The sequence below is a fragment of the Vitis riparia genome, chromosome 18 (assembly GCF_004353265.1).
Source record: "Vitis riparia cultivar Riparia Gloire de Montpellier isolate 1030 chromosome 18, EGFV_Vit.rip_1.0, whole genome shotgun sequence".
NCBI classification, from domain to species: Eukaryota; Viridiplantae; Streptophyta; class Magnoliopsida; order Vitales; family Vitaceae; genus Vitis; species Vitis riparia.
Genome location: NC_048448.1, coordinates 6544939 through 6572015, shown reverse-complemented (window position 1 = coordinate 6572015; position 27077 = coordinate 6544939). Strand labels below are relative to the sequence as shown.

The window sequence follows — 27077 nt, the reverse complement described above, 5'->3', positions numbered from 1 at the left end:
AGATTATTATTTTTTCCACCAAAATTTTTGTTAAAGTATTTAATATTTGACTTAAGTTTTGGAGGGGTGTGCAAAAAAAAACACATATGAACATTCCTTTGTATAAGTGCAATTGCTATCTACATCATACCAAAGCTAACCGAATACCTTATTTGTTGGCCATGCACCAACAATATCAATGAGAATAATATATTCATTTAATAGTTTTAAAAATTTGTAAATAAATTTTATCAAATAATTTTTACATTTTGAGTAAAAGTTAATCAATAAGTTTTAAAGTCAATAATTTAAATAATATAATTTAAAGTAATTTTAAATTGTTAAGTGTTAATTATTCAAAGTAATAAAATGGATTTGGAATATTTGTTGCGTTTAATTTTTAATTTTTTTAATTTCAAAATTTGTTGCATTAGTTTATTGTTTATTTAATTTATAAATCTGATGGAAAGAAGTCGAGTTCATATCATCCGAAGGAGGGTAACGCTGTCATTTAAAAACTTAAGTTAATTTACAAATATACCCTCCACTTACGGTGTATTGCGGAAGTCTGAAAAGAGAAGGGCGAGAGGGAAATCCAGGGTTAGGGTTTGCAGCAATGGAGGGTTGGGACCCAAACACGAAATCGGCACTGACGCAGATCCCTCTTCTATCCATAAAAGCAGGTCCACGCGACGGAGCAGCATGGACGCAGAGGCTGAAAGAGGAGTACAAGGCATTGATAGCCTACACAGGGATGAACAAGTCCAACGACAACGATTGGTTCAGAATATCGGCGGCCAACTCTGAAGGAACCAGGTGGACCGGCAAGTGCTGGTATGTTCATAACCTCCTCAAATACGAGTTCGACCTGCAATTTGATATCCCTGTCACATATCCCTTAACTGCCCCCGAGATCGAGCTTCCTCAACTCGATGGCAAGACCCATAAGGTTCTTTTATTTTTATTTTTCGTAGCATTGCCTTTTTTGGCAATTAATTTTCGCAGGTTTTTATTTTTTATTTATTTTTTTATTTTGGTGGTTTTGGGTTTCAGATGTACCGAGGAGGGAAAATTTGTTTGACCGTGCATTTCAAGCCTCTCTGGGCCAAGAACTGGTACGTGTTTTCTTTGAAATGTTAATTAAGTTCATGTGTCTATTTCTTGCGATCTTTTGACCCATTTGGCTGAATAAAGGACCGAGGGAAACAAAAGGAGAAAGGAAATTTATAAACTTTATGCTGGTGTTGATTTGGTATCTGTCAGATATATGGTGTCAAGAATTTTTTCTCCTGGCCAATGTGAGATATCATAATCACCTTCATGTAGGCATAATGTTCTCATGAAATTTTAGGGCCATAATTACCTATTCATGGCAAGATGCAAAACAATAAAAAGGAAAATGAAAAGGCTAGATCTAATGTTAACTCAATTATTAAAAGAAACTGAACTTTATAACTGAAAATGGTCTTCACACTTGATCTAATCCAACCCCCACTAAACTAAGAAGTCTATGGGACCATTTCCCATACGACTACATCTCTAATAACATTTTGTAACACCTCGAACTCGGAGGCTAAGGGTTGCATGTTAATTAACACGTTAATCTCAAAGAACCAAAAGGAGAATGACTTTGACAAGCTAAATCAAATAGCAACACGATGCTTTCTAAAATTATTTAGAATAACAATATGGCTAAAATAAAATATCTTCCAACATAATGATTAAGTCTCTAAATTTGAGTTAACATTCTCCCAAAACAAGAATATCAACTAATAGCTAATATTAAGAAATCAAATATCAAATTAGCAATTCCTAAAATCCATAAAATGAGCATGGGCTAGAGAACTAATGCAAAATCCCTTCCTAATCTACACTAATATTGGCTATTATTTGGAGTACCTAAAAAGGTTTAGAAAAGGGTTAGCTGGACAACCCAACAGGGAATAACTTTTTTGATAGGTAAATAAGAAAATATATTAAAAGTGGAAAGAAAAGGTGCACCAAGTACACATGGAGGATACAAAGAGTGCCAAAAAGTAGGCAAAAGGAGAAAACATCAAATTGTTTTTTTGTTTTTTTTTTTTGATAGATGGGAAAACATCAAACCATTACCCAAACCAAAGGGCTTCAAAACCGATATAACCAAGCCCTAATATCCTAAGAATACAAGACTAACAAACCAACCATGAAAAACGAGCAACAAGAGCCTACCTCACCAAAAACCACACCCCTAAGCCACTACCTGACTCGCAAACCCACAAACTCAAGAAAAACAAAGAAACCAATGACTATGAAAACCTAACACAAAAAGAGAAGATGATAAACAACCTTTTCCTCTCCACCTCCTGTCCCCACATTTGACCTATCCTAGGCACTTAGAAATCAAATCCAACCTATACTTCCTACTTCTTCTTCTTTTATCGCTTGACGGATTGTAGTTAACGGAGCAATCCAACTTTCGAAGTTTCATTTCAAACTGAGAAGCAGGGGAAGGCCTTCTCTTACGTCTTGATCTTGCTACTTTATGACCCTTTTGGGCTTCCAATTTTCTCAATAGGGAGTCAACTTCCTTCTTAAAGCCTTCCATAGGCAAACCTAAGTACTTACTGAAGGAGACAAAATTCCTGTAAGCCAAATTTGCGAAGTTTTCCCCGAACACCACATTATTCCCTCCCATCGAGTCTTCCCTTGGGCAATCCTATTGTAAAACAACATTTTCAGTTCGCACTCATGTCAGTGGAAGGAAGAGTTATTGGGAAGTTCAGATCCAAACCCTTTATGGAAAGCAAAAGCAAAGGCCTGAACTCCTCAACCTTGCTTTCAACCAAAGACCCCTCATTCAACTCCCTCCATGGGATAAGGCTATTATCCCTCGCCAACAAAGCACCCCCGTCTTTGAGAGAAAAAGAAGAAGGAGATGGGGCAAGAGACCTTCCTCCCCAAGAACAAAGCAGTACACATACCCAAACCCGCAAAGCCATTCGCTTCAACCAAGAGGGTGATATTAGCAAACGACAAACCAATCCGAGGACATAGAGCCATTGACAAGATGTAGGGATCAGGAGGAAGCATTTGGGTCCTCAAATCTTCACTAGTAAGCATGAGGGGTCTCTTGAGAGAACCATTGGGTCTGCTAGTGCAAGGGCCCTTAGCATAAAAGGCTTGGCCCAAAGCAGGGAAGTCAAAATCCAAAGTGGGTCAACCCAAAGAGCAATGGGCCAAGGCAGTAGGAGGAAGGCTAGGCCTAATGTACTCAAAGCTTGCCGCTTCCTAGCTTGATGGAGACAAAGGGCTTGAACCTCTGCTTGTTGACCCAAAATGGGCAAAAAAAGGTAGGTTCATTGGCCGACACCTCACCAACCCTGCAATCACCAAATCATTGTTGCAAGCAGAGGGCCTTGTACCCTTCAAGGCTAGGTTAACACGCAAAAGCCCTATTGACATTGTTTGACAACGTGCAAGATTCTCAAAGTCTACCCCCACTCTCTTTGCTGCATGTGGCTTACCCTTGCAAGCGTCCCTAACTTCTAGCACCATGCAATCCTCATTCGATGGAGCCGTTGACAAACTTGGTGGAGCCTCTCACCATAACTAAACAATGCAGGTTGAAGACCCTACCTCCACATGTAAGAGCCTAAGCATCCTCTTCTCGTTGGAGCAAACTAGAATTATGCCTTATTGTAAATGTCATTTCTTCTCTATCTCCACATCCACAAGCATAAAACCTTTGCAAACATCAACCACTCTCTTAAAGAACTCCATTCCCCTCAAGCGCGCAAGAAGCCTAATAACTATTGCCCAAGTTTCTTTAGCAAGGGTCCCTTCCTTGAGACAACCCGCTTTTGTGCTCCACCAATCTATTTTCATACTTTTTCCTTTTACAATACAACACCCTAAGCTCCGCAACTCTTTAGAGTCCTTAGCGTTATCAAAAACTAACAAAATCAAAGCACTATCGAGCCACTTTAGATGAAGATTCCCAACCTGACTCTAGTTTCTTCTGACCCATGAACTAAGTGAACCCAAGTCTGGTGCCTCACTAGCACAACCATCCCAACTACCCATAAGACAAAGCTTCAAGCGCTCCAGATTACTCTCTATAACCTCTTGCCCGTACCATTAGTAACTACATCTATGCAAGAAACATCTTTGCATTTCTTCTACACTCATCCTTCTTTGTCCAACAAACTCCTTTGTCAACTGTGAGGAGTTGTTTGCTGGCACATCACCAATGCTCCTTAACTTGCTTGCTAGGGTCTTCCACTCCCCTCTAATACCCCTCCCTTTTAGGAAGATTGAAATCTTTTTCCCTCATATTACAAAACCGAACATTGTAAGAATCTTCATGCGTTATTACTTTGGAGTTCCAACTTAAAAACCCTTCCTCCTTCCTTCCACTCTGATTTAATAGGCAAATTTTCGTAGTCGTCGCAACAAAGTTTAACCCCCTCCAATAGCTAAACAAAGCCTCTCTCACCAAATTTGATCCATGAGGAAAAACCCCGTCCCCTCTTTGCAATTAGGTCAACTACCTTTCCTTTAACCATCTCCTTTGAGATCTCAAAGGATTTCGAATCCACCCCAAACAAACACTTTCCCCCCATTCTTGTAGAGAACTACATTACAGCAAACCCCTTGGGTACAACAACATATATATATGAACCCTGATCAAGTATATGTTATCAAATAAAAAAATGGCGTTATCATGTCATAACATTTGAATCATGTGTACGGGTATCAAAATTTTAAAATATATGTGCTAACTTTAGAGACCTTTTTTTAATAGGTAAACAAGAATAATTCATAATAAAAACCATTTTATACGAATAATCATGAAACTCTGGTGCTAATGGAAAATGTCCAACATAATGGGACTTAAAGAAGTGGCTAGCTTCAAATGTTCCTCGACGTGATGGTCAAAACCGTATTCAATATGATGGTATGCAGTAGGTGAGTAACTATCCTACCGATTAGGTTACATAACAAATTATCACTACTCTCACCAAGGGCAGTAAAGGTCAACAATTTATTCCTTGCTGACTAGAGGTTGGATAACTAGAGTATATGAACTTTAAATAAATGCTGCACTTGTATGGGTAAGAAAAAATATTAAAATATCCCAGTTTCAGAATTCAAAAGTTAGACAAATCTAATTTCAGAATGTTATTTAATGTACTTGATCGCTCTAGAAAAATATTTTAATTAATTATTGGAAAATAAAAATAGTAAAAAAATAAGACTCATACCCTTACTTGAGATTTAAGTGCAACAATGGAGGTGAATGGATGCCTTGGAAATTTCAGAATACCTGAACAGAATTTAGAAAGGTCCTATTAGACAAAGTTATATTTGTCTCTTTATTTAATAACTTGAATTTTACTTGAAGTCTCCTAATAAACCTATCTTGAATTTGATAAAAAAAAAAAAAAAAAAAAACCCTAACTTGAAGGGCTAATGTATTTATCAACTCTAATTGCTACTTTAATATGAATAGAATTTAAAATCTAGTTACCCTTTCAATTTAGGGCTAATTCCCTTACGGGTGTTCATGAATGTTTAAGATAATCATGGATATTCATGAATATTTAAACTTCCAAGCATCTCCCTAAATGTTCCAATAATATTTTAGGCTTATGATTTCATGCCAAATATGTCCCTAGATGTTCTAAGCTAGAATTCCATTATCAAAAGGAATGAAGAATTTTTTTTATTTTTTTTATTTTTTTTTCAAAAGGAAAAGCATTGATATGACTCAAACCCTCACCTTTAAGCCAAACAATATCAAGCCCTACATTGCTAGGTTATGTCCAAAAGTGGCAATTTATACCATCAAGATGAAACCTTAATGGTTCCAAAATGCAGGAAACTAAACCTCTATAGAGCTTGAACTTGGGACCATACAAAACAAGGATTTTGGAGATCACAGTACCACAAAATTGCATGCTTGTGTATGGTGGGTTGATCATTTATATATATATAGATCCCTTCATGCAAATCCTTTGTGTCAAGATTAAAACTAAAATCGAATATTGTAAACCTTGATTTATGTTTTCAACTTTCTCTCTCTATTTTTTTTTCAAGATTTAATCAAATTCCATAAAGGTTCAAAATCTTTTGCTACAAACTAAAATCAAAGATCCTAATCTCAAACTTAGAGAATCCTTGGAGAATCAATGATAAGAATTTACTTACCTTTAAGAGATGAAATTGAGAGAAGAATTCTTGACGGTTTAGATGTGGAAGCCCTAGTATTTCTTCTTGCTCATGTATGACTAATCATAATAGGGATATAATTATCTGGGGCTTCTATTCTATCTATAATTTTATTTATTAATTTTGCAAAAGAAATCTTTTGTTTTATGCGTTTATACCTTTCCCCTATCATTATTTTTTTCATAAATATTTATGAGCAAACGTCCTTCTCCTTGACATTAGATTTGGAGTTTTACATCTTTACCCATTAAGGAATGCCAAGGGTATTTGACTTGGGTCTAGGTAGTGGTAGAGATTTGAATGCCAATGTTGAATATAATGTATTTATAATGTACAATCTTTCTTTCCTTTCTTAATATAGGTCACATATATGGTAGTTAGTTCAACCTAGCCTTGTATATATATTTCTCTATTGTAAGAAGTTAATCATATGAATGAGAATTAAGGTTTTCTCTCTCTCTCTTTCAATATGGTATCAGAGCCAAGGGAGAAAGCTTTATTCTTTCTGGTTTACCCGTGTAAATAATTCCGTGAATCCGTCTAGTGACCGTGTTTCATTCCTGTCACCTTTTCCATCTCCCAAAGCTTTTCGATCAGTTATATCGTGGTCAGAAAACCCTTATCACAGTCAACATTTTTCTGGTGATTTTTTCCGGCGATGTTTTCCGACACCAACCACATCATCAGGAGCGCAAAGAGGAGATCTGCAACTTTTCTCAAAGCATCGGAGCCAAAAACCGATCCACGCGCCGTTTTTCTTCAGAGCCTGAATCCCACACGCCGGCGTGTGAGGGTGCGTGGCCTACTTTTTGGTGCTGAGCTTCTACCAGCAGGCTCGTCCGGCGTCGTCTTGCACTTCTAAGCCTCCGTCAGTCCTCTCCGAACCCTGCTTCTCCATTTTTTTTGGCATTTCAGCCTCCGCGGGTCTTCTTTCAGCCTCCTCCGGCCTCCGATGGCAGCTCCCTTCCTTGGCTAAGACCTGTGTGTGCCTTGGGAAGGCCTCTTCTTCATCTCCAGTCACTTTTCTCCTTTGTTTGGGTCCCGACATACCGGGTTCTTCTTCCACAGCTGTGATCCGACCTCCTTTTAGGGCTCTCTTCGATCCAAACGTGATTCAATCTCAGGTGAAGTGGATATGGCGATTAAAAGTCCTATTTTTACATCCGTCATCTCCAGATCTCCTACTATCACATCGGAAAAATTGATTGATAGTGAGAATTATCTCTCCTGGTCAGCATCCGTGAAACTCTGGTTTATGGGACAAGGTTATGAGGATCATCTTGTTACACCTGAGGATGCTATACCTGATGTTGACAAAGTGCAATGGAAGAAAATCGATGCATAATTATGCAACATATTATGGTAATCTGTTGATCCCAAAATTTTACAGCATCTTCGTGCCTACAAAACCTGCTTTAAATTTTGGACTCAGATTAAAGCAACACCTTTTCAACCACTTTCAAACCAAAGACTTGGGCAAACTCAAGTACTTTCTGGGACTTGAAATAGCTCAATCCAATTCAGGTGTGGTCATGTCACAAAGGAAGTATGCCTTAGACATCTTGGAAGAAACAGCTATGTTAGAATGTAAACCTGTTGACACTCCTATGGATCCAAATGTCAAACTTGTACCAGGACAGGGGGAGCCTCTAAGAGATCCTGGGAGATATCGACGACTTGTAGGCAAACTGAACTACCTCACCATCACTCGGCCAGACATCTCTTTTCCTGTGAGTGTGGTTAGTCAATTTCTACAGTCACCATGTGACAACCATTGGGATGCTGTGATCGATATATTAAAGGAACACCAGGCCAAGGTATGTTGTATGAAGACAAGGGTCATACCCAAATTGTTGGTTACACAGATGCAGACTGAGCTGGTTCACCCTCAGATAGGCGTTCCACCTCAGGGTATTGTGTTTTTATTGGAGGTAACTTAATATCTTGGAAGAGTAAGAAACAAGATGTAGTGGCCAGATAATAAAAAGATGCGAGAGAGAGAGAGCGTGGGCGACCCTGCGAGCGAAGAGGGAGAAGGGGATAGCAGGGCGGAGAATCGAGGGAAGAGGAAGAGAAAAAGCTTCGTGGTGGAATCAAAGGAGTTTGAAATAGTGTCTGAGGAGAAAAATGGTAAGAGCTTTGCCATTATCTCGGAGAGCAAGGGAGGGGTAGTTTCTTGGGTCCGGCTAGGGCCGGCGAGTGTGGGTCTACTCTTAGAAGGGCTGACACAGTGCTTGAAGGACGGAAAAGATGGCAAATGGGAGAAAGGGTGGAAGGAAAAAGGGAGGGTCTACTCTCTGGTAAGAGAGACTAACAGGGCCGGGAGTTTCATCCGCTTGGGGGTGACGGATCAGGAAAAGAGGAGATTTGGGATTTGCATACCAAAAGGGAGAGGGGAAAAGGGAGGATGGGTGTCGTTGTTGGAGTCCCTCTTGTGGGCTGGATTTCGGCGCGAAGGAAAAGCAGTGGAACAAGGGCCAGGGGAGTCGGGCAGGTCATATGCAGAGGTGGCCAGGGGCTTGGGGTTAAGGGATTCCGCAAGGGTTAGAGTAGAGCTGAAGGAGGAGGATATACGGAGCAACGTGAACAGACTGAAGCATTGTCTGATAGGGAAATGGAAACCTAATTCGGCTTGCGAAGAAGATCTATCGAGGCTGGGGTGGACAGCGGCAAGAGCGTGGAGATTGAAAGGAAAGTTAGGGCTGGCCAGACTGGGAAAGGGCTGCGCTTTGATGGAATTTGAGACGGTGGAAGAAGCTAAGTGGGTCCTTGCCGCGGGGGAAAGATCAGTGGGAGGACTCCATTTGGGCTTGGAGATGTGGAGTCCGAGATTTGGATGCGTTGCAGAGGATGAAGAGAGGAAAGATGCGTGGGTAAGGATCATGGGGCTCCCAATCTCGTTGTGGGTGCCGTCGGTTCTGAGGAAAGTGGGGGATGAGTGTGGCGGTTTCGTAGGAATTGATCCTCAAACAGAAAGGAAAGAGGATTTGGAATGGGCAAGGATTAAGGTTAGGATGAACGGAGGCTTCTTGCCGAGTTCGCTGGAGATTGGGGTGGAAGGGGAGATGTACGTTGTATCCCTGTGGTGGGAGATCCTGCCGGCATTGAGAAGAAACCAGGGGGATGGGCGTGAGGATGCTGGACGGGGTGATCGCTTTCCACGCGCGGGTTGGTGCGTGGGAGAGAAGCTGGGCGCTGGAACCAAGGAGCAGCGCCGGTCAGAGGAAGTGACGGGAGAGCAGGTGGGAGGGGAAGGGGGAGAAGTGTTTGAAAAGTGGGCCCATGTCGGGCGGGTGGCCCGACAGAACTCTGGTCCAGCGGGTGATGGGTCAAGCTCCTCTGGATCGGGGCTTGGCCTCGTGGGCTTGAAGCGGGATAGCGGGCCAGTGTTCCAAGGCCCAATGGAAGCAGGTGGGTTAGAGTGTGGGCCGGCTGAGGTTCAAGCCCCTGATGGAATGGCGCTCCTGGCCCATGGGCCTGATGTTTCGGCTGGGGGTCTTCTGGGCCAAAGGCAAGCCAAGCTCATGGGCATAGGCCATGAAGAAAATCTGGGCCTAAAAATGGAAGGGGATTTTATAAAGTGTCGCGAGAAGGAGATCTTTGGAACGCAGATGCCGGCTCCCCTGTGCTCCATGGCAGAGAGAGCGATCGTGGAGGAAGCTCTCAGGTACGGGTCCTCTTTAAATCTTAGGGTTGGGGATTCTTCTCCCTCTTCTTCTTCTCTTTTTGGTCGGACTCCGGCGAGGGAGTATTGCGACCTTTCTGGGGATTTAAGGGTGAGCCGCCAGCAAGAAAACAACATAGAAGATGCAGCTTCAGGGGGGGAGCCAGCGCGAAGAGAGGGCTGTTGGGATTTAGTTGCGATTAATGGCGATGCTCTTGAGGACCAAAACCCGGACTGGATGCCAGCCGTGTCTGGATCCCAGGCCCAAAGGAGTGTGAAGGAGACAGATTGGGAAGAAAGCAGCTTGGCTAAGTTCAGCAAGCTGTTGGGTTTTTCAATAGAGGGATTGGAGAGGGAGATCTTGGATTTCCTGTCTAAAATAAGGAAAAGACGGGAAAGGATACATAGCAAGGGATTATTGGAGAGAACTAAATTTGAGAGGGAGCTCAAAAGGCTGGAATGCTCAGTCAAGTACAAGGGGAAGGAAAAGAAGAATAATTCCATGAAAGATGGAGGGGGCCAATTGCTGTTGGGTTAATGAACCTCAAACTAATGAGCTGGAATGTGAGGGGTGCAAATGACGTCAACAAAAGAAGGATTATTAAGTCTGTAATTAGAAAACAGAGGGTGGATTTGGTGTGTATCCAGGAGACAAAAATTCAGTTAATGACTGATGGGGTGGCGAAAAGCTTAGGGGTAGGGAGATTCTTAGACTGGAGAGCTATTGCAGCTGCTGGTGCAGCCGGAGGTGTTTTGGTTTGTTGGGATAAAAGGTCCTTGGAATTGTTGGAGTGGGAGGAGGGCATTTTTTCAGTTTCTTGCAAATTTAGAACTGTGGAAAATGGGGCAACATGGGTGTTCACGGGTGTGTATGGCCCCTTCAACAAAGAGGATAGGGAGTGTTTCTGGAATGAGCTAGGAGCAGTGAGAGGTCTTTGGGGTGACCCATGGTGTGTTGGGGGTGACTTTAATGCTATTCTCGCGCAAGGAGAAAGAAGCAGGCAAGGGAGGGTGACCTCAGTTATGAGGAGGTTCGCTCAGGTTATGGATGACCTTGAGCTCATTGATCTTCCCCTCCAAGGGGGAATTTTCACGTGGAGTGGGGGGCTTCATAACCAAGCCTGGGCAAGGCTTGACAGATTTCTGGTCTCGTCCAGATGGCTTGACCAGTTCAGCAATGTGACTCAGAAGAGGCTATCTAGGCCTACATCAGACCACTTTCCAATTACAATTGAAGGGGGTGGCAAAAGAAGAGGCCCCTCACCTTTCAGGTTCGAGAACATGTGGCTAAAAGTGGAAGGCTTTAAGGAGCTATTGAGGAGTTGGTGGCAGGGGATATCGGTTAGAGGTAGGGCTAGCTATAAATTGGCAACAAAACTGAAAGGAATTAAACAAAACCTTAAAATCTGGAACAAGGAGGTGTTTGGGAATTTGGAGAGTAATAAACTGGCTGCCTTGCAGCAAGTGGACTATTGGGACCAAGTGGAAAGTGAGAGGAGGTTGTCTGAGGAGGAATTCTCTAGAAAGAAAGAAGCAAAAGAAGGATATGCTAAGTGGGTCATGCTGGAAGAGACTCACTGGCGGCAGCTATCTAGGGAGCTGTGGCTAAGAGAAGGGGACAAAAATACGGGGTATTTTCATAGAATGGCAAATGCGCACCGAAGAAGGAATGCCATGGAAAGAGTTAAAATCAGGGGGGCCTGGCTGTCAGAGGAGAATGCAATTAGGACCGGGATAGTAGACGCCTTTCATCGGCTATTAACGGAAGACTCGGAGTGGAAGGCAGATATAGGGGGTTTAAATCTGAACCAGATTACTCAACAAGAGGCGGACTTCTTGGAGCGGCCTTTCATGGAAGAGGAAGTCCACTCGGCTCTAATGGACATGAATGGGGACAAGGCTCCAGGCCCGGATGGCTTTACGGGAGCTTTTTGGCAATTCAGCTGGGAGTTTGTGAAGGAGGAGGTGTTGGAGATGTTCAAGGAATTCCATGAACATAACAACTTTCTTAAGAGTCTCAATGCCACGTTCTTGGTGCTGATACCCAAAAAAGGAGGAGCGGAGGAGCTGGAGGACTTCAGGCCGATTAGTCTTTTGAGCGGATTATACAAACTATTGGCTAAGGTGTTGGCCAATAGGGTTAAGAAGGTGATGGATAGAGTGATTTCATATGACCAGAACGCGTTTGTAAGGGGAAGGCAGATTTTGGACGCGTCCCTAATCGCAAACGAGGTGATTGACTCATGGAAAAAAGAAGGAAAGAAGGGCCTAATCTGCAAACTAGATATTGAAAAGGCGTACGATAGCGTCAATTGGCAGTTTTTGATGAGGGTAATGGAGAAAATGGGTTTTGGGGCCAAGTGGAGGGAGTGGATATGGAGCTGCATATCGACTGCCAAGTTCTCGGTTTTAGTAAACGGGGAGCCAGCTGGTTTCTTCCCTAGCTCTAAGGGACTCCGGCAAGGCGACCCCCTATCTCCATATTTGTTTATCATGGGGATGGAGGTGCTGAGTGTCCTGATTCGAAGGGCTGTGGAAGGGGGCTGCATCACTGGATGTAGAATCCAGAGGGGTAGGGGGCAGGCTGTTAGCATCTCTCACCTCCTCTTTGCGGATGATGCCATAGTATTTTGCGAGGCTAAGAAAGAAGATATGACCTGTTTGAGTTGGACCTTATGCTGGTTTGAAGCTGCTTCGGGGCTGAGGATTAACTTGGCTAAAAGTGAGATTATTCCGGTGGGGGAGGTGGAGGAGATCCGGGAGATGGCTGTGGAATTGGGATGCAAGGTTGGGCAGCTGCCTTCAACCTATCTGGGGCTGCCCCTGGGTGCGCCAAATAAAGCTAGCTACGTGTGGGATGGGGTGGAGGAACGGATGAGGTGGAAACTAGCCTTGTGGAAGCGGCAATATCTCTCTAAGGGTGGTAGAATCACCCTTATAAAGAGTACATTGGCTAGCATGCCACTATACCAGCTGTCCCTATTCCGTATGCCTAAGACAGTGGCGAGAAGACTAGAAAATTTGCAAAGAGACTTCTTGTGGGGAGGGGGAAGTTTGGAGAGGAAAGCTCACCTTGTCAGTTGGGAGAGGGTGTGTGTGAGCAAGGAGAAGGGGGGGCTTGGCTTGAGGAAACTAGTATTCTTGAACAAAGCCCTCCTTGGAAAATGGGTTTGGAGGTTTGCTCATGCTAAGGAGGAAATGTGGAAACGTGTTCTTGTGGCTAAGTATGGACAAGAGGAATTTGGGTGGAGAACTAAAAAAGCAAATGGGGCTTTTGGTGTTGGGCTTTGGAAGGATATTATGAAAGAAGCAGATTGGTGTTGGAACAATATGGCTTTTAAGGTTGGAAAAGGCACCAAAATCAGTTTTTGGAATGACACTTGGTGTGGGGATGTGGGGCTGGCCAGGAGATTCCCTAATCTCTTTAATGTGGCTGCACAAAAAAGTGCCACTGTGGGGGAGTTATGGGACCAGACTGCTGGCCAAGGAGGCTGGAACCTTAGGTTTATTAGAAGGTTCAATGATTGGGAGCTGACCCGGGTTGACGAATTGCTACAAATCTTAAGGAGTCAAAGAATATCCTTGGAGGAAGACTTGGCTGTATGGAAGGGGGGAAAAAATGGGAAGTATGAAGTCAAGGATGCGTATGGGCTGGTGACCAGCCATAGCATCCCTATGTTTCCCAAAAAAGAAGTTTGGGTGGAGAATGTTCCTTCCAAGTTAGCGTTTTTTGCTTGGGAAGCGACTTGGGGAAGGGTTCTTACTATTGATAGGCTTCAAAAGAGAGGATGGCAGATGCCTAACAGGTGTTACCTTTGTGGTAGTGAGGAGGAAAATGTAAATCATCTTCTTATTCAGTGTACAGTGGCTGGAGTGTTGTGGGGGATGGTTCTTAGCCTGTTTGGAGCCCAGTGGGTTTTTCCAGAAACTGTTAAGGAGGTGATTATCAGCTGGAAGGGCTCTTTTGTGGGCAAAAAGAGGAAGAGAATTTGGAGATCCATACCGTTATTTATTTTTTGGACGGTGTGGAAAGAAAGGAATAGACTAGCATTTAGGGGGGGGAGCTTGCTATACAGAAAATTAAATATTCTTTTGTTTGTAATTTGTGGGGGTGGGCTAAGTTGTATAATGGTGCGGAGTCCCGCTCCCTTATAGGTTTCCTGGAGTGGCTAGCCTCCAGTTGAGGGTTGGTGGGTTTTTTGTTTGTTTTTTGGTCTTTTGTTGTGAGGCCGTCGTCGCCTCGTATACTCCCTGTGTACCTTGCGGCGTTTGCCTTTGCTAATATATTTGTGTTTACGTATCAAAAAAAAAAAAAAGATGTAGTGGCCAGATCAAGCGCCAAAACTGAGTATCGAACTATGACTTTGGCAACATGTGAACTCATATGGTTGAGGCAACTCCTTCAGGAATTGAGATTTGGAAAAGATGAATAGATAAAGCTAGTTTGTGACAATCAAGCCGCATTACATATTGCATCCAATCTAGTTTTTCATGAAAGGACCAAGTATATTGAAGTTGACTGTCACTTCATTAGAGAGAAGATCGCATCAGTGTGTGTTGCTACAAGTTTTGTTAATTCAAACGATCAACTAGCAGACATCTTCACTAAATCTCTCAGAGGTCCTAAGATTAAATACATTTGTAACAAGCTTGGTGCATATGACATATATGCTCCAGCTTGAGGGGGAGTGTTGAATATAATGTATTTATAGTGTACAATTTTTCTTTCCTTTCTTAATATTTTTTTTTTTTGATAGATAAACAACGATATATATAAAAAGGGCCAAAAAGCCACAAGTATACAGGGGGTATACACAGAAGCCCAAGACAAGAAACATAAAAAAAGTGAGCAACCTCACCAACCCTTAAGTGGTCGCGAGCCACTCCAAAAAGCCTAAGAGAGAAGAGGTCTCCTCTCCGATGTACACCCTAGCCCAACTCCACAGATTACATACAAAAGAATTTTTGATTTTTTGTATAGCTAACGACCCCCCCCCCCCTAAAAGCTAAACTATTCCTTTCTTAATATAAGTCACATATATGGTAGTTAGTTCAACCTAGCCTTGTATATATATTTCTCTATTGTAAGAAGTTTCTCTCTTTCTCTTTCAACAGCCAATACTAGCTTAAAATCTATTATTATAAGCAAAATCCACTAAAGGCATCTAATTCTCCCTATTGCCTCTTAGATCTAAGACACATGCAACATATCTTTCAAAATTTGAGTCTCCCCTTTAGATTAACCATCTATTTGAGTGTGAAATGCAGTACTAAAGCTCAATTGGTCACATTGCATATACATTGCTACACTTTTTTATTAGGTTTTTTTAATTTATATTTGTTATTTGCTTATCAAAAACAAAAGGAGCTCTATTAGGTCTTCAAAGCTTTTTGCAAACTTGTCCAAAATCTAGAAGTAAAGTGAGTATCTCCATCGGAAATGATGGATATAGGTACCCTATTGTCTCAATATTCTTAACATAAACAGAGGCCAATCTATTGAGAGTAAAGGTGGTTTGCATAGATAAGAAGTGGGCTGATATTGCTAGTCTATCAACAATCACCCACACTGCATTGCTACCTCCACATGACCTAGGTAACCCAGAAACAAAATCCATGGTAATATGCTCCAACTTTCATTCAGGGATAGAAAGGAATTGTAATTATCCTCTAGGTTGCTAATGTTCGGCCTTAATTTGTTGACAAACCAAACACTGTGCTACAAATTGGGCAATATCATGCTTTAACCTAGGTCATTGGTCGGACTGTTTCATGTTTCTATTCATCATAGTTCCCCATAATGAATTGCAAATCTAGAATGATAAGTTTCAACCCTCTTACTTGGGAAACCCATTCTCTACTTCTGAACTTTAGAATCCCATCATATGAAAGTATAAAATCGGGGGCAGCTTGGCACCTTTTCTTGTTTCATTCATGATCTGTACCAATTCTAGATCATCTCCCTATAAAGACTTAATCCTGTTAATGAGATTTGGCTGCATACTAAAACTAGCCAACAATGCTCTAGATTCCAGAATTCCAAACTGAGCTTGTAAACCTTTCAAATTAGATAACTGATGGGGTTGCCTCACTCTCAAAGTTTCCAAGGAACTTGGTGACTTCTGACTTAAGGCATTTACAACCACATTGGGCTTGCTGGGATGATACAAAATAGTGCAAATCATAATCCTTGAGGAGCGTAAGCCACCTTTTCCATTTTTTTTTGATAGGTAAATGGAAATTGTATTAATGGAAAAAGAAAGTATACATGATGAATACAAAGCAACCAAAGACCCAAAAAAGTGTGAAGAAGCAAAAACTAGCAATTGTGCTTTATGAAGAGCCTAACCAGTCCACGAAATCTAACAATGACAAAGAATCATCCCTATTGTACATTCTAACCCAATCCAGAAAAAGATACAAAACAGAACTTTTAATTGTTTGGTTCAAGCTTAAGCCACCTTCTTTGTCTCATTTAATTCTTTCTAGGAAGATAAATACTTTAAATTGCTTTGGTTTGTATAGATATCATAGGCCTCATCATATATGTAACGTCTTCAAATCTTAAGAGCAAAGACCACAACTACCAACTCCAAGTCATGAGTGGGATAGTTCTGCTCATAGAGTTTCAATTGCATGCCACCACTTTCCCATGTTGCATCAACACACAACCCAAACTTTGATGAGACGCATCACTATAAACTACATATCCTCCTAAGCATAAAGGAATAGTTAATGCCAGGTTAGACATGAACATATTCTTCAATTTTCAATTATAGGGGATTCTGGTATCCATTGTTTTAGATATACTTACTTCTTGATTTTAGAGAAGCTTGCAGAAAGTTTTGGAGACTCAATTGAGCTTTAGTACTCCATTTCATCCTTAGATAGATGGTCAATTTGAAAAGATGATTCAAATTTTATAGGATATGTTGCGAGCATGTATCGTAGATTTGGGAGCCAATTGGGAGGATCATATTCTTTTAGTGGAGTTCACTTATAATAATAGCTTCAAGCTATTGTTGACATTCAAATCACAACTGCAATCCATAACATAAGCCAAATACCCTTGACATCCTTTTCTAAGTATAGATGTTATACCCTAAATCTAATCGGGGAGAAGAATGTCTTTTCAGGAACATTTATGGAAAAAATGATGGGAAAAAGGTATGAATTGGAATAATACAGAGGACTTCTTTTGCAAAATAACACACAAACACACACACTAGAAACGTTAGATAATTTTAACCCTATTTTGATTAGTCATAAATGAGCAGAAAGAAAGACCTAAGGCTTCCAAATATAAAATGCTTAAGAGTTCTTCCAAGTTCATCTTTTAGAGGTAAGTAAATTCTTATAATTGATTTTCAAAGGATTCTAAGTTTGAGACTTGGATCTTTGATTTTAGTTTATACGAAAATATTTTTGAACCTTAAAGGAATTTGATTTAATCTTGGAAAAAAAATAGAGAGAAATTAGTTGAAACCCAAGACATTGTTGAAAACATAAATCATGGTTTACAATATTGGATTTTAGCTTTAATCTGAATTGACCATGTCACCTTTGGCTTTTGGGTTTTTGAAACCCAATACAAGTCATTCTCATATTGGGTTTTTGAGTGTATCATCTGAATTGACCATGTCACCTTTGGCTTCTGGGTTTGGGGTTTTATAGAATTAGTATAAAATGTTTATGATTATCTTGACTTGGTGTTCCAGCAAATGAAAGTTTCGCCTATTACTAGGCCTTTCATGGCAAAGGATTGAGCTCCTGATGTAAAATACTCCAACACTTTTTGATATGTTTCAAATTCTCAGTGGCTAGTCACTGAGAATTTTGCCTGGTTATCACACATAAAGGACCATGGCTGAAATTTTGCACAGAGAGGAAGCCAAGAGTGCTAAACATGTCTTAGAAAGGAAGGACTTTTGTTGTTGTTTTATTTATTTCTATATATATATATTTTTTTGACTTTTTTTTAGCTTCCTGTCATTTCCTTTTTTAAAATCAAATGGAGCTTTAGGGTTCATTTCAAAAGTGTAATTAGGCTAGGATAGTTGTGATTTAAAAGTTTCCTCATTTTACAGGTTTGTTTTCCTCTTTATGCTTTGAAATAATTTGCGATATTATTTATTTACTTGTTTGTTTGTTTGTTCTTAAAGAAGGCCTTGGTTAAGGTTTTGAGTATTAAGGGCAGAAAACAAGACCAAGAATTGATTTGCATCATCATTGAAATAGTCAAATTACTTTAAGGGTGGAAAACAAGACCAAGAATTGGTTTGCATCATCATTGAACCGGTGAAATTACTTAGCTATGTTTTTAGGCAAGTTTTGCAAAATAATGGTTAGTAATGAAGAGGAAGCCATGTTCCATCATTTTGATAGAGTTGGAATACATTGTTTTGTTCCTACAATGACAACAAATGAGGGTGTTTACAATACAATTTTGAGGATCTATGATCTAAAATGCCAAGGGGGGAAGCATGAAAGATTTTTTATTTTTTCCTGCCAGAGAACCATATAATCATCTCATATTTAGTTTACTCTATTATCTTCCGTCACCATGCATGCATGGCATCTGCTTGCAACATGCTTTATTTTTATTTCTAGAAGCATTTATTTTCTTGTCCTCTCCTCCTGAGATTGATATTGGTTTTCATTTCAACAGCCCTAGATTTGGCATAGCTCATGCGCTTTGTTTGGGTCTTGCACCATGGCTCGCAGCGGAAATTCCGATACTCGTGGATTCTGGAATGATTAAGCACAAAGATGACTCGGCTTCATCCAGCGAGTCTTAGCAATTGTTTGTATTGTTAAGGCTGTAAAAGTATTGGTCATCAAAGCTTGGTGAAAGAAAATAAATGCTGGGGTATGATTATGCAATTTTCGAGATGGTCCCTAAGGTGTACAATTTATCAACAGATATTATAAACTCAAAATCTATATGATTAGAAAATTTCTCTCCAAGTGCTTCTTGCTTTCTTCAAGTCTAATTCAGTCATATCTGATATTATTAGTGTTAACTGCTGGTTCTAATTGGACTTACAAGTTATAGACGCAGGAAAATGACACGGGAAGTCTATAAAAAAAAATTTATTAATTTTTTGTGAAAGTCAAAACGTTTCTAGTCTGTTTGGTAGCGATTTTAAAATACGTTTGTAATCTTTGTAGCACTTAAAAATTTTTATTTTTTAAATATTAAAAAGGATAGAAATATTTTCTAGAATCATTCATCTCTCTAATCTTCTAAATCAGTTGGACTTTATGTTTTTTTACAAGATGTTTTTAATTCAAATTTTAAGCATTAAAATGTTTAGACAGTGTATTTTTGGAAAAAAAAGGAAATTATTATTTAAATTATAATTTTGTCCATAATTTTCTATTTAAGAAAATTTTACATATATATATATATATATATTATCAGTTTTCTAATCTTTTGAAAATTTTCTATTAATATTAAAATTTAATATTTGGTCTTCCAATATTTTCCTCAGTGCCTTCATTAATGACATGTGTGAAACTGTAATTTTTTTTTAGGTTGGACCTACCACACTGAAGCTAATATTAACGTTTATTAAGCATGTTTGTAGATTCAAATGTGGACTAACCACCAAAACATTCATTGAGCTGAAGAAGCTAGGGTCCAACTTTTCCATGGAAACAAACATGTGATGGGATTTTGATAAGCGTTTCTTTTACACCAAACACAACATCCTGATTATTTGCAAAGCAAAGTTGATGCACTAAAACCAAGCAATCCTGTTTCTTGAATACTAAAGAAAAGGAATGGGAGGCGGTGGGAGCGGGGTTGGCAAAAAAGTTGCAGAGCTATCTTGAGATGCACCCTCATTTTGTACTAAAATGAAAATAAGTTCAATTGAAGCCAAAGGATACCCCATTTGGAAACTTCAATCTTCCTAAGCTAGCAAAAGGGCAAGTGGGCAACTTGTATCATCAACAAAGCTCAGCGTTAACTGTTAAGAGTAATGAAAATATATGGAATATGATGGAAGATTCTGATGGCATGTGTCCAAAAGCAGGCAGCGAATAATGAATATCTCCCAGAGATATATATGATGTAGGCTGTAAAATATTGAAAACCGTGGAAGGCCCCATGGCCCCATGGCCCCATATCCTGAAATGTGAGTACGCATCGTCTCCACGACCTTTTGTGAAGAAAGTTGTGGCAACTGGAGACCTGAAATCCTAGGGGGCAATCCCCATCACATATCCTCGCTTGCCCTTCTTCCCACCTTATCCCTTTCCTCAAGGCTCAACAACAAACAACCCACACCTCCAACTCTGACGCTATATTTTGATGATTTTAGTTAACTACACATATTTGTTTCATAATTCCGCCTAATTATTTTTCAAAACTAATAATGATTATAATTACATATTTCAATATATATACATAAAAAAAAGATTAAAATTTATGCATATAAATCTGAGTGATGGCTATTGATTAGAAGCGAGAGAGGGCATTTGGTCGGAGGGATGGCCCAGTGAAGGGGAGTGTGGATAAAACGTGCGTTCCACCCGCCAATCAGAAAACAGAGAAATCACAATCCCTTGCGATTGCCTGATTGGGGCTTGGTCAATATTTTCCACTGCTCCCACCCAACTCCTCCTCCTCACTCCTAATCTTTCTCTTTCTCTCACCCAGAATTAACAACAATTCCATTAACACATTTCACGAGCTCTAAACCTCCATCTCTCTCTCTCTCTCTCTCTCTCCCCCTGATTTCTAGGGTTAGGGTTTTGGGAGCAGTGCAGTGCGCCATGGCTGTGTCCAGCAGTCTCGCTGCCTCATTTACGGGGGCCAAATTGGAGACTCCTCTATTCTTGAATTTGGTCTCATCCTCGAGGTCTTCTTCTCAATATCGCATTTTCTGCAAGCCCGCCCGCATTCGGCAATCCCTAATTCAGAGAGGGGCTTCCTTAAATTCTAGGTGTGAGGTTGCGTCTGACGCCTTGGTTGACACCGATTCCACCAGGTCTTCCAGCGTCTCTGCTCTTGAACAGCTCAAGACCTCTGCTGCTGACAGTGAGTTCTCTTTTCCCTTTTTGTTCTTGTTTCTTTATTTATGGAAGTTAATTTGTGCTTTCGGGTGTTTTTCTTCCTTTTTCTTTTGAATGTGATTGTGACTTGTTAGTTTGTTGGGTTTTCATAACTCTTTTGATGAATTCTAAATCAGTAATTTTCTTTAACTCTGATGGCCTATCTTGCTTTGAATGCGCATGTCTTGTTCTGTTTTGTTAGTTTGAGCTTATTTCTTGGGAGAAATGTTTGACTGGTTTGGTTCATTGTATGAGTTTCTCATAGTTACATCAATTAAGAACATTCTCATTAGCTGATGGGTAGTATTTATTCGAAGGAAAGAAATGATCAAGGCAAAACAGAAAGGAAACAGTGATCATATCATAGTAGTCATTTCCATATTTAATGCACAGATGGTGAATGTAGTGAGCATTATTATCTTTGCAATGCTGCAATTCATATATGTTGGAAGTTTTATGAGTTCCGCAATTGTTCAGCATGAATCTGAAAAGTTGTAATTTGGATCCTGAATCTCAAATTACGAAGTGTCACCCTGTGATTTCTTAGGTAAGTGTTGGTTGTACACACTGCATTTTCATTTCATTACCTTTCTTTTTTTCTACTTTTCCCTTCTCTTTGAAAATTCACATCTTTTGTGGATATTTATGTGTACTTTATGTCCTTTATGCCTGAATATTTGCAATTATCAAAGAACAAATTGTCATATATTTGCTTCAGTGGGTGAAGGACTGTGGCTTCTGTTCTTCAGCAGAGAATTTGTTGCCCTACATTTTAGATTCTGCTTTATAACAAAATTCTGTTCTTTATAAAATATTCAAATAAAATCATAGTTTTACTAAGCTTTGGATTATCCTATGTATTGAATCATGAAACCATGTACCTTACACCAGATTTTATTACACGGTGTTTTTTGCTGCAGAAAGAGCAATGTTCACTTCTTTTTCTACTAGTGATTTTTTCACTCTGTCAGCCCATATCTTCTGAACTTTCTGATATTTTGGACCCTTTTACTGGTTTTTAGCAAATAATATGAGCTAACTTGCTTTTAGCATATAACATGAGATAAATTATTCTTTTCCCTTTTTATGGAGGTTGTCTGATACTCTTCACAAAATATTGGTGATTGTTTCCTGGAGTACTGGTGTTCTTTTTTCTTATTTTATTCTTTGGATACAATCTCATGATTGACGTTTATCAGGGTATACAAAGGAAAGGAGCAGCATTGTGGTCATTGGCCTTAGTATTCATACTACACCTGTTGAAATGCGTGAAAAGCTTGCAATTCCAGAGGCTGAGTGGCCACGAGCCATTGGTGAGCTGTGTAACTTGAATCATATAGAAGAAGCTGCTGTTCTCAGTACCTGCAACAGGATGGAGATATATGTTGTAGCTCTATCCCAGCATCGCGGGGTTAAAGAAGTGACTGAATGGATGTCAAAGGTTCCTACTTTCTCTCCATCTATATTGTGTTTGTTTAGGCTTCCAGTAAGATCCTTTTGTCAACAATTTTTATTATGGGAAAACGATAATTTGTGGTTAATGGGGAAGTTGGAATACATTGACCTTTACTATATAACTTGGGTGCTCTTCAGGATAAGGTAGCGTGTATGCTTAGTGATTGAGATCCAACATGCTATGGCTTCTAGCTTCTAAGATGTAGTTTACTTTGAACATAAGTTGACCTTGGGAACAATAAATTCAAACTGTCCCAGGTGGTTCCTGCTATCCATCCATTTCCCTTTTCTTCATTTAGTTTGACCCAACTTGTCTGCCTACATCATACCTGATCTTTGCTTACTCACCCAGATCACGGGAAGCAACAACATTTTGTAGCATAGTCTGAAACCATCATCATCCAAAAAAAGGATGACTTTTTTTTCTGGGTTAAACTGAAGTTTCAGATGTTCTACAAATGTAAATGTGCTTACAGTTTGCTAAAAATCATTGTGCTTCTGGCAGACTAGTGGGGTTCCTGTTTCAGAGCTTTGTCATCACCGGTTTTTGCTGTATAACAAGGATGCTACACAGCACCTGTTTGAGGTATCTGCTGGGCTAGACTCTCTTGTCCTAGGAGAAGGTCAAATCCTTGCTCAAGTTAAACAGGTTGTAAAAGTTGGGCAAGGTGTTGTTGGCTTCGGGAGGAACATTAGTGGGCTGTTCAAGCATGCAATCACTGTTGGAAAGCGGGTTAGAACTGAGACAAACATTGCTGCTGGTGCAGTTTCTGTAAGCTCAGCTGCTGTGGAACTGGCCCTCATGAAGCTTCCTGAATCCTCACATGCTACCGCCAGAATGTTGGTGATTGGTGCGGGCAAAATGGGGAAGCTTGTAATCAAACACTTGGTGGCAAAAGGATGCACAAAGATGGTCATCGTGAATCGAGGTGAGGAAAGAGTTGCCGCAATCCGAGAGGAGATGAAGGATGTTGAAATAATCTACAGACCTCTTACAGAAATGCTAGCCTGTGCTGCTGAAGCAGATGTGGTTTTCACTAGCACTGCATCAGAAACCCCTTTGTTTTTGAAAGAGCATGTTAAGGATCTCCCTGTTGTTGGTCAGGATGTTAGGGGTTTGAGGCTGTTTGTTGATATCTCTGTTCCTAGAAATGTCAGTGCATGTGTCTCAGACCTTGAAACTGCACGAGTTTACAATGTTGATGACCTGAAGGAGGTTGTGGCTGCTAATAAAGAGGATCGACTCCGAAAAGCAATGGAAGCTCACGCAATTATCACAGAGGAATCGAAACAATTTGAAGCTTGGAGAGATTCGCTGGAAACTGTTCCCACTATCAAGAAATTAAGGGCCTATGCCGAAAGAATCAGAGTCGCAGAGCTGGAGAAATGCTTGTCAAAGATGGGTGATGATATCTCAAAGAAAACAAGGAGAGCTGTGGATGATCTTAGCAGAGGTATAGTGAACAAGCTCTTACATGGTCCGATGCAGCACCTGAGATGTGATGGCAGCGACAGCCGGACCCTGAGTGAGACCCTTGAAAATATGCATGCTCTCAATCGAATGTTCAGCCTTGAGACAGAGATATCTTTGTTGGAACAGAAGATTCGAGCCAAGGTGGAACAAACACAGAAGTAAGCTCCTGTCTCAAATGTCTCCAATAACACATCTTTCACTTCCTCAAATTTGAATAAGGGGAAAACTTCCTCACCTGTCAGTAGTAGTATTATTACTGTTGTAATCTTCATTCAAATAGATAAACAGTAAAGGTCCCTGTGGGGAAAAATTCATTTGTTGGTAGTACCCTTTTGCTTAACTCTCATTCGGGTTTCCTTCACGTCCAAGTGTGTTCTTTGGTTGCCATTCGGCCTCGTTGGATACAAATGAGGATTTATAAGGTGAGCTTAATCCATGTACTGGATGTTGTGTCCCAACTCTATGGTCTGTATCTGGAATTCTATCATTCCATGTAATTAATCTACTGATTATTTCAATTCTGAGATTTACATGCTATTTTGCGAAGCTTTCATTAGGATTTTTTCTTTTTTTAAATTCTGAATGTTGTTTTAAGGTGAAAATTTACAACTCTGAATAGAAAGAACTTTTCTGAAAATCATATGCTCTCAAGTGATTTCCCAGTTTCATCCGCTGCAGACTCAAACAGAAAATCACAGAGCTACTATGCCATTTTGTGGGTGTACTGCCAGCAGAAACTTGAGGTTCTACCTCCGAAGTTTGAGCTGTCAATTTAGCAAGTTTGGATGGTCTTGGCAATTGGTTTGGACTGGGAGTTATGCGCAGCCCATTTTCTGGGACAAGCTTTTAGCTGAATCACCTTGGCCCAAAAATATGCATCGCACTCTGATTTGACAAAAAAAAAAAAAAAAAAAAAACCATATAAACTGCTTGAATCTACGACCACAAAATTATAATACCAGTTCTCTTCATCTATCTAAAAGTAACTTTAAGCTTTCCGAATAGAAAATAAATATTTAAACTGCATATAGAAGGCATTGTATAGGTGGAGCTTTGGGCCATGAACCTTAAAACTAATATAACTTAAACCAAATTGTACTTAAAGAGGCGTAATATTGGTTTGATTCACTATCTAGGAGGGTGATGAATTAAATTTAAAAAAAAAAAAGATTAGTTGGGTTTCAATCATTTTAAATTGAAGAATAAATGGATGGATGAAGATTTCCCATGGTGGAATCAAACCCATTTAAAGACAAAAACCTCAATTAAATAGGATCATGTTTAAAATAGACTAAAAATAGAAGTATTTTTTTTTTAAAAAAAAATTCTTCTTAGGAAGAAGTAAAAGTGACGAACAGGTAAAGTGAAGAGTAAGAGGGAGAGCGAGAGGCTGAAAAGGGAATTTACAGGAAGTGGGTGTTGAGGTACAGAAAAACAGAGAGAAAGGTTGAGAGTGATGGAGGTTGGCTCTTGGCAAGCACCAACAACCTTGAGAGAGGCGAATGGCGGTCCCCACATCTTCACATGATGCCATCTACATCTCTGCAATTCATGCATCTCAATTTCAACGTAGATATCAGCTGGTGTTTGGAGAGCGAAACAACAGGAATTGCCAGATTGGGCAGCAGAGCCAGGACAGTGCGACAGGAACGCGTCGAAGTGGGAGATGCTGATTGATTTTGACTCCTGAGTTTCCCTGGGCCCCTAACCAAACCATCATTGCTGTTGCCTTTTTCTTTCTTTCCTTCTTTTTCTTTTTCCCTTGAATTTTGTTATATGGCGCGAGGTAATCTCACGGTCAGCAATCGGTGTGGGAATAATTGTGTGAGATGAATATTATTTGTCTTTTTGGAAGATTAGCATTTCATCTAATTATTTCAAATGATTTAGTATCATTCGGCTTTCCACCCCCCTTTTTATCTTCTTCATTTCTTGAGATTGGCTTATATCATGGGGCTTTATGGTTGAATTATATGCTCTATTATTTTGATGATGCATTGTATATATTTGAATTTTTGAATTTTTATTAATTGCATTTTAAAAAAGGTTTGAATTCAAATTGAAGAATGACCCTATCTGAAGTAACTCTCTCGTGTTTAATTTACAAATGGAAATATACATACAATATTTTCTCTATTATATGTGTAGAACAATGTCATAATTTATAAATATTGTACAAGTGTTTTGCTTAAGGTTTTTGTTTTAAGAATGTCTTATGAAGACTATTGACTTAATTGTTAAGTAGAATCATAATCTTGTTTGTTTTTTGAGTTTTTTTTTTCAAATATAATTTGAGATTACCTTAGGATACCCTGTCCCCTTCTTTAGCCTTGTTTTTTAAAAAATTGTGTTTTTTTTCCTTTTTTCTTGTGAAAAAGGAGAGATGATTTAAGGTTTCCTAATATGATCACTTGATAATAATGACCGACAAGAATTGTAAATAGAAAATTAAATATGGCAACTAAAGCAAGTAGCGTAGCTCACTAGCTTCTATGACTAGCCCACTTGCCTCAACCTAACTTTAACAAGCCAACTCCATTCAAGGTTTCATTACCCTTCTGTAGCTTAATAATAAACTCGTGATTCTATTGAACCTCTAATTAGCCACATCATTTTAAGTTTGTTTTTCCTTTATTTAGCTTACTATATAGTCTTTTTTCTTCTTGTTAGTGATTTAAGCAAGCTTGGATCAACAAATGAGCCAATAGGCGAAGCTATGACTATTAGAGAAAAATGTCCATGTCTATGAAACAAACAAGCTTAGCCTTTTGTACTTGGGTTTAGATTATGTGTTTCGTGGGAGAAGTGTAAGATTGATTTGTTTAAGTACTTAGGGTAAACAAGTTAGGTAGTCTGCTTCCTCTTTGAGTTAAATATAGGCTTTCAAGTAGTATTTCATATAAGAGTACAAACAAGTAAGTAAACTAGCTAGTCATATTCACAATGACTTAGTACCTATAACTATCTAAGACACTCAAGGCTTGTGTAAATACCGTTGGAACACTTTTTTTAATATGCTATGCATGTTAAAAAGTGAAGATTGGTTACATATCATATCATGGTTATATTCTTGATAAAGGTTTTCACGTGCACCATAAAAAAGGAAAGGCATATGAACATTGATACTCTTTTTTTATCAATGTCATTTAAGAATATTGTTATATGAAAACTTGATAGAATTCCTTACAGTTTTGGATTGTACCTACAGGAGGTATTTAGTGGAACTATAAC

At 39.7% G+C, this 27077-nt stretch overlaps 2 protein-coding genes across 2 annotated transcripts; both read left to right on the top strand.

The window, feature by feature from the left end:
* Window positions 1-552: 552 nt before the first annotated feature.
* Window positions 553-18823, top strand: LOC117907039 (ubiquitin-fold modifier-conjugating enzyme 1). The gene is made up of 3 exons (XM_034820382.1): window positions 553-928; window positions 1033-1094; window positions 18525-18823. The coding sequence occupies exons 1-3, from the start codon at window positions 596-598 to the stop codon at window positions 18652-18654; spliced, it is 525 nt and encodes a 174-aa protein (XP_034676273.1). The 5' UTR covers window positions 553-595; the 3' UTR covers window positions 18655-18823.
* A 1566-nt stretch (window positions 18824-20389) lies between these two features.
* On the top strand, window positions 20390-24389 carry LOC117907177 (glutamyl-tRNA reductase 1, chloroplastic-like). Its single transcript, XM_034820619.1, has 3 exons — window positions 20390-20903; window positions 22117-22358; window positions 22878-24389. Exons 1-3 carry the CDS (start codon window positions 20639-20641, stop codon window positions 24006-24008), a joined length of 1638 nt encoding a protein of 545 aa, XP_034676510.1. The 5' UTR covers window positions 20390-20638; the 3' UTR covers window positions 24009-24389.
* Window positions 24390-27077: the final 2688 nt, after the last annotated feature.

Bases quoted from the DNA above. Each gene is read 5' to 3' on its own strand.
- LOC117907039 (XM_034820382.1), top strand. From the start codon at position 596: ATGGAGGGTTGGGACCCAAACACGAAATCGGCACTGACGCAGATCCCT. The intron at 929-1,032 runs GTTCTTTTATTT...TTTGGGTTTCAG, and splicing joins TCGATGGCAAGACCCATAAG to ATGTACCGAGGAGGGAAAAT. The intron at 1,095-18,524 runs GTACGTGTTTTC...TCATTTCAACAG, and splicing joins CCTCTCTGGGCCAAGAACTG to CCCTAGATTTGGCATAGCTC.
- LOC117907177 (XM_034820619.1), top strand. From the start codon at position 20,639: ATGGCTGTGTCCAGCAGTCTCGCTGCCTCATTTACGGGGGCCAAATTG. The intron at 20,904-22,116 runs GTGAGTTCTCTT...GACGTTTATCAG, and splicing joins CAAGACCTCTGCTGCTGACA to GGTATACAAAGGAAAGGAGC. The intron at 22,359-22,877 runs GTTCCTACTTTC...TGCTTCTGGCAG, and splicing joins TGACTGAATGGATGTCAAAG to ACTAGTGGGGTTCCTGTTTC.